Below are 7,442 nucleotides of genomic sequence, written 5' to 3'. Positions count from 1 at the left end.
GGGCTGCGAAAATTTTGACCACCTGGGGTTCTTTAACGTGGACTGACATGACACAGTACACGGGCCACTAGAATTTCACTTCCAGCGAAATTCGACCGCCGCGGCCGGAAACAAACCCGCGTCTTTCGGGTCAGCAGCCCAGCGCCATAACTGCTGAGCCATCGTGCCGGCTCAATAACAAATGAAGATAACAAAAACTTGCAAATGAAAATAAAAAAAACAGGCCCGTAACAATTTCTTTTTAAAAATGTCGCTTTTATTTATCTTCTTCTTTGAGAACACTTAACCACGGATCATGTTCTGCTCAAAAGAGCACTGCATGCTCACGCTGCGCTGTTGTTACGCAGAGTTGAAAACAGTCCTGAGCCCAGTGCGAAAGAAACACATAACACTGATATTTTAGTCACGAGGCTGCTTTCAATCAATCAATCAATCAATCAATCAATCAATCAATCAATCAATCAATCAATCAATCAATCAATCAATCAATCAATCCATAAATCAATCAATCAATCAATCAATCAGTTTATTCTGCACTGCAAAGACCTTTTACAGATTCAAACCTGCCGAACCCTCACTGGGCTTGTATGGCAGCGCCTGGCAGGTAGCGGCGAGTCGCGTGCGACGCTTTACAAAATAAGATTAGCAGAAAGCAACAGAAAAATAGCAAGAGCAAAAAAGCGTTCAAACACATCACACTTCACAGTTAACCGGAAAAAACGCTGAATACACTAAACTACATCAACAACAATTGTATATCAGGCAATGTACGAGATGAAAGTCCAGGAATATGACCATGAAAGGAACGACGAGACCAAACAGGCGATAAATTATAATATAAATTATAATGAACAACAAAGTAAATTTACAATTTGAAATAATTGCTTCCACCAGTGCATAGTTGAGGGATTCATACATGAAACCAAAGAGCACATGGGAACGCAGGTCTTTATTTTCTGCAACATAACCGTCACCGTGCAGCTCACATCTAACGTGCAGAGCAGTCGCATGGTAATTTTTCTACCACTGAGGCCGTTAATGGCTGCATGCCATCTATTGTGCTTCATACTGTTTACAGAAATTTGTTATTCTGTTACAGCCTTGTTATTCTGTTTGTTGACCGTTTCTTTCGCATTTTGGAGCTAAACCATCGTGAAGCTACCGCTTCTCAGTTGGTTTAGCCAAAGCTAAAGCGAGGTTAACTATTTTAAACTGTCTCGTTGTTTAACTAGTGAACACACTTCTAACGTGAAGCAATGCCTTTTATTGTTGAGGATTCTTGGTGACAGCTACCATTAAACTGTGGTTGTCGGTAAAGACCTTTGTCTTGGTGGCAATCTTCGAAACATTAAGCGAGGCTTAGATTGGTTCTCTCTGTAAGACGAGATCACTCATTATTTTTATTTCTTGATAGGTTGCCCCAACCTAATGTATGTATGACGAGATAAAAGAAAGTACTACATTGAGTTGTATGCTTTAGATCAAACTGGGTTAGTTCTAGGCTAAAACGCTTATTTAGCTTCGATGGGGCCAGACAAGGGCAAGTGCCCGTTGTATCTAGAGCCTAGACACCCTTGTTCAGTACTGGACGCCATGGCTCTGACAGCAAGGATACTCCACAGCTGCTATTTATGCGCGCCTGGACGCATGGCGTCACGGCCTAGCACGTGAAAAGCCCATGTGGACTTCGTGCGTAGGCGCACTGCCGCTCAGGCGCCTAACACGTGAACACTACTTGTGGAATTCGTGCTAAGGCGCGCCTCTGCTGCAGCCCTGACGGCTCGGCCTAGCACGGGAACACGATATGTGCACTTCGTGCCAGGCGCGGCGGTGCTTCTTTAGTTATGTACTGGTTTAGGAGGGCGTGACGTCATGGCCTAGCCCGTGAACACCGCATATTTGGTTTGGTTTGGTTTATTGGGGTTTAACGTCCGAAACCGACTCAGGCTATGAGGGACGCCGTAGTGAAGGGCTCTGGAAATTTCGACAACCTGGGGTGCTTTAACCTGCACTGACATCGAGCAGTACACGGGCCTCTAGAATTTCGCCTCCCGCGTTTTTCGGGTGAGCAGCCGTATGCCGTAACCACTGAGCCACCGTGGCGGGGCTGAACACCGCATGTAGACTAATACCCCTGTTACACGGGCACTTGCGACGACCGTTAACACAAACGGCAGTTGAACGCCGTAACGGCCGTGGGAACGGAACGGTGGTGGCTGCGCTCACGCGGCACTTTACATGTTCGGTCGGTTCACGTCCGTTTCGGCGATTTATCACGTGAAACTTGAACTTTTTGCCTCGCCAACTCAAAAAAATTTTCTTTCTCTAATTATTTTCTGCGCTACATGCTGTACAGTGTGTTTTTCTATCTATTTGCTAGAGCTGCTGGCAAAACAAGCGGAGAAGCTTTTTAGCCGATCCAGTCCGATTTATGGCGTTGCAAAATGGCTGCGTTTGTTGTGGTACTACAGTACTGCTTATGGTGGTGTCAATGTGGTGGAGCGTCCCATTTCACGTTCCATCGCTTGTACTAACCGCAGCACCACTGTGCATTTCTTTTTTTCTTTCGTATCGCGAGTGACCGTGTGCGCGATTCAGCAGGTGCTGTGTTGAACGTGGTGCGACTTCGCGACGCGAATCCCAGAAGAGCCGTGGAATGGCGCTTAGCCGGCCGCTTCATGAATGCGACCGTAATCGTCCACCCGATTTGCTTCCCCTGGTTGCGCACTACGACGCCTTGTTGTCAGCAAAAAGGGCTTAACTGCAAGCTGGACGCGTTCAGAAAGCGTCTGTCAAGAAGAAGCGGAAGGCGGCAGAGAGGCGGTGTCGCAGCCTCGCTGCACTCGCTGGGGCGATGTCTGCCAGGCAAAGGAGTGTGTGGACGCTTTCCAGACCACCGTCTTGGTACAACACCACCGTGCCGACGTTGTCGAATGAAGACTTTAAGGCCAACTTTCGCGTGACGCGTTCCACATTTGCATACATCGTGAGCTCGTGTCCCTCACTAACACGGGAGGATACGAACATGCGAGCTTGCATGCCCCTACACCAGCGCGTCGCCCTCTCTCTGTACAGACTCGCCACATCGGCAGAGGAAAGGACTGTGGCGCATCTTTTCGGCGTGGGTCGGCCATCCGTGAACCTGATCTTCCGCGAATTTTGTGACGTTGTCGTAGATGTTCTCGAGCACCAGTTTGTGCGGTTTCCGTCACTGAACAATGTTAGAAATCACGTGCAACAGTTCGAAGCCTGCACAGGCTTTCCGCAGGGCTTTGGCGCGATGGACGGTTGCCATATAAAAGTCTCGTCACCCAAAGAACACGCGCAGGACTATTACAACTACAGGGGCTGGTACAGCATAATTTTGCTTGCTGTTGTAGACCACAACTACAAGTTGTGGTCTAGTAGACCACAACTACAAGTTCATGTTTGTTAATGTAGGGTCTCCACGGCGCAATCATGACGCAGCAGTGTACAGAGGCTCTATACTACCGGACGTAGTAGGAAGTGATCTCTTCACTCTACCAACCCAAAATATTGACGGGATGCCAATAGGAGCGGTCCTCCTGTGTGACCAGGCCTTTCCTTTGCAGCGTCACTTGATGAAGCCTTTCCCTCACATGAGTGCAAGCAACCCTACAGTGCAAATGTTCAATTACACTCTCTCAAAATCGAGGCGTGTTGTTGAGAATGCCTTTGGGAGATTGAAGGCTAGATTCAGGGTCTTGAAGATGATTGAGTGTCATATTGAAAATGTCAACAGCATTGTGCGAGCTTGTTGCATCCTCCACAATGTATGGGAACACATGCGTGATCAGTGCGACACACAGTGGAGTGCTGAAGCAGCAGCCGGGGAGCTTCCGCATCCTGTTTGTGTGAGCAACGCAGTGAACTCGTCAGGTGAAAGTGTCCGACGTGCTTTGGCCAAGCACAATTGTTCATTGAAGCCATGACTACTTTGAAAAGCTTTGTTTTAAGCATCCAATTGTGAACAATGAACAGAACGTGAAAGACTGGGCAAGTTTGTGGCAATTTTTGGAGCACGTTTGCACACTGGTCTTTTATTCACCGTTCTCTGGGCAGTCAGGCTGACGCTCCTGCCGGCCTTCAAAGTACTGGCGAATAACGCTCACCATTTCGCGGTGAATGTCATTCGCCTCCTCCTGGAGACTGACCGTCTTTTTGGCCAACTTATATTCTTTTTTGGGCATCCTTCTGGCACGGTTTTCTTGCCTTTCCAGCAGCAGCACAACCTTCTCCATTGATGATGTCTGCTGTCGCCTTTTCCGTGTGTGGCCTTGCTCGGCTGAGGCAGCAGGTGGTGATGCCTGGCTCGTCGATGCCTCGTAGGTCGAGGCCAGACTGGTCAACGCCTCGTTGGTCGAGGCCTCGACATTTGTGATGTCTAGGCTGCTCGGCACTTCTGAGGGTGGCTGTGAGGCAATAATCTCAGCACCCTCTGGCAGCCGTTCCACCATGTCCAGCTTAAGAAAAGAAGAAGAACGGAAAGTTACCGAATGTTGCTTCTAAGTGATTATTACTGCGTTGCATGATGAGTGAAAGTGCAATAGCTGCCGTTTTCTCTAAAAGAGTTTTGGTACCCCCTAAAGCACACAGCCTACCTTGGTACCCTTTTGTAACATAACCATCCTTACCTATCTCGCCCTATTTTTTAACTCCAAGAAAAGTAATGAGTATTGTGCCATCCAGTATGTCGGAAATGTTAGGCAATGATTTCGATGCTACATAGACTGTGACGCTTATTGAAGTTATCTGTGCATTTTTAGTACTCTTGAACACAACAATGACTTATGCTCATGCCATGTGTTTCTCATAACATGAAATTCTCTGAACTTTGCTGCCATCCGTCTCCGGCGACAAACTTGGCCAGCAAAATAAACAATTTCGGTTTGTCAGTCCATTTCAAGTGTTTACATGCAACCAAAATAAACAAATGTTGCACCTGAAAGCTCTCCTGTACCAGGCTTCTATCATTCTGAGGAAGGTTTCCAAGGAAGGTGTGAAGCCGCTTGTAAAATGGGCACTGAGTTGCAGCCGACCCAATGCCAGCAGTGCTTTCCTTTCTGAAATAAAAGCAAAGTGCAGCTAAGAGTCACTTCTTTATGTCGTAAGAGATGAACATGAATATTTTTTTCAGCACAAGTACAAGCTGCCAAGAACAATGAACCTCCTTGTCCTGTAAGTTAAAACAGCAGGCAAAGAGGTAAGAAACAAGGACAACGCTGTTGAATTACGATGAGAGCTCAATAGGCTTCGACCAAAATCAGCTGGTAGTCAAGATGCAAGTTATTAGCCTATAGACAATGTCAAGACATAAGTTTGGGAGAATGTAGAACGTGTTGTTGGGCTAGTTGGTTCAATACTTGAGACATGGCAGTTGCACGAAACACAAACGCACACAATACAGGGTACGGGACAAGCGCAAACTTACAACTGATTTTATTCAAAGGACACAGCACGTATTAAAAGGAAAAAGGAGGAAAGAATGCACTTTCAGCATGAGCAGCGCAAGGATACATAATGTGGCAATCAGTGACACACCAAGGCCTAAACTTAGATCATCTTACCGAGAAAGGCTACCTCATTATTGAACAGTACAATCGAAGAATCACTTATACATGCATCTCCTCTTTTCATTATGAAGTAAGCTTCCATAACTTTTCTCGTGCGATTGAATCGTGTCTCTTGCCCGGAACTCTAATCTCATCAAGCCGTGGCCGACAGTCACTCCAGGACAGGCAATGCTTTGCCAAATTAGATCCCTCCCACGTTGTTAGCGATAACCTATGTTCCCGTGCACGATCGTTCAAGCAGCGTCTAGTCTGGCCTACGTACGTTTTTCTTTCTGATCGAACAGACTTCTCGGCGCAAATACGTTCTGTCAGGCTACGCTGGCCATGCCTAGATTACGGCAAACGGCTACATATTATAACCAATTGTACTACGCTAAGCTGTGATCGCTATTCCTGCATTGCTGCATGAACATTACAATCAGCCCGAAGCGTAAAGAAAGTCACGTTCGAGCTCATGTCAAGCAAAATTCGGCGTTGCCTATGGCATTGAAACACACGTCCGGCCCTGCGGGGCGCCAGATTTCATTGACCATGCCTGACAAGGCGCTATGTCGGCTGAAAAATCACTAATAAAATCATAGCAACTTACTTGTGAGCCTGGGCGAAGTTCTCCATCTTGTGCTTTATTTGCTTGACAGTCACGCACACAGCGTGCCCACATTCTTCGCTTGCGAGCTGATTGAAGAGTGCAGTCTTCTTGAGTACACGGGCGCGTTGTGTTTTTGCGCTCGCAGTTTGGCCAGGTGGTCCTGCCACAAGTTAATCAGTAAATGCCTCATTGACGCTGTCCACGCAAAGCGTTTTTGCGCCGGTGCGCTTGCCTGCAGCGGGGACGCGTTGCTGCTGGGGGCTGCCATCTTGCCTACTTCCCGACGAAAGGGACGGAAACGGCGGCGGAACGGAGACCGGCGAGCTCCGTTGATGTCAATCACGTTTGGATTTCCAACGGCGCTGGCGCTGCCGTGTAACTCCGCCTAACGGCCGTTACGGCCAACTGCCGTTTTCCTTAACACCCTTTAAAGTGCCCGTGTAACAGGGGTATTATTCCTAGGCGCGCCAACGCTCCTTCTCTTACAGACTTGGTTAAAGATGGCGTGACGTACGCCCTGTCACGGAAACGCCGCGTTTAGGCTCCTCGGCGAGCCCAAAGTGAATTACGTGACCGAATTGTGGTAGACCTTGACGCGTCCTCGATTTGACCTCGACTTGACTTTGAAATGACCTTGACCATTGACCTTGTCCCCTTGACCTGTCCAACTGATTGACCATTGGTATGACTATTGCTCATCCACCGGTTCTCCGAAATTATAAATTGCAGGTTTGACCTTGGCTGAGCCTTGAAGGTGATCGGCAACGCACGATGGTCTTATCTCGGGACCTCTAGTAGTGAAGCTACTGCTTAAAAGCAAGTGCCGTAGTGGAGGCCTCTGGAATGATGTCCACCACGTGGAGATCTTCAACGTGCACTGACATCTCAATTGCACACATGTGCCTGGGGCGTTTTGTCTCCGTCGAAACGCGGCAGCGGAATCGAATATTGCATTTCTTGTTTTCCGACGTTCAGTGCAGTGCTGTGAGAGACAATAGAGGGCAAGGCTTCTTGTTGTTTCAAAGAAAAAATAAAGAAAGATAAAAAGCGCGAGGAGGGGCGATGCTTTTAGACTCGGGGTAGAGTGGAAACGGAAGGAAATAAGGGGCAACAGTAGAAGAATGTTGTTCTTCTCGAGGAAAGGCAAGAGGGCCGAGAATAAAGATTAGAAGCAATGCCTGCTGACTGCTGCTTCTTAGTTACAAGCTTAGAGGCTATGGTGTGCTCTCTGATCTGTGGTGGGTGGGAATGCCGCACTC

General features: G+C 47.8%; 1 protein-coding gene across 1 annotated transcript; it reads right to left on the bottom strand.

Moving 5' to 3' along the window:
- Nucleotides 1–4,061: 4,061 nt before the first annotated feature.
- LOC149328970 (uncharacterized) lies at nucleotides 4,062–6,451 on the bottom strand. The gene is made up of 4 exons (XM_089559157.1): nucleotides 6,416–6,451; nucleotides 6,184–6,287; nucleotides 4,964–5,084; nucleotides 4,062–4,484 (listed from the first exon to the last, which is right to left on the bottom strand). Exons 1-4 carry the CDS (start codon nucleotides 6,449–6,451, stop codon nucleotides 4,062–4,064), a joined length of 684 nt encoding a protein of 227 aa, XP_089415283.1.
- Nucleotides 6,452–7,442: the final 991 nt, after the last annotated feature.

Source organism: Amblyomma mixtum, chromosome 9, assembly GCF_055824585.1.
Source record: "Amblyomma mixtum isolate Tamu chromosome 9, ASM5582458v1, whole genome shotgun sequence".
In the NCBI taxonomy this organism is placed as follows: Eukaryota; Metazoa; Arthropoda; class Arachnida; order Ixodida; family Ixodidae; genus Amblyomma; species Amblyomma mixtum.
Note: the sequence above shows the minus strand (reverse complement) of the source record. Positions and strands in the feature narration are given on the sequence as shown.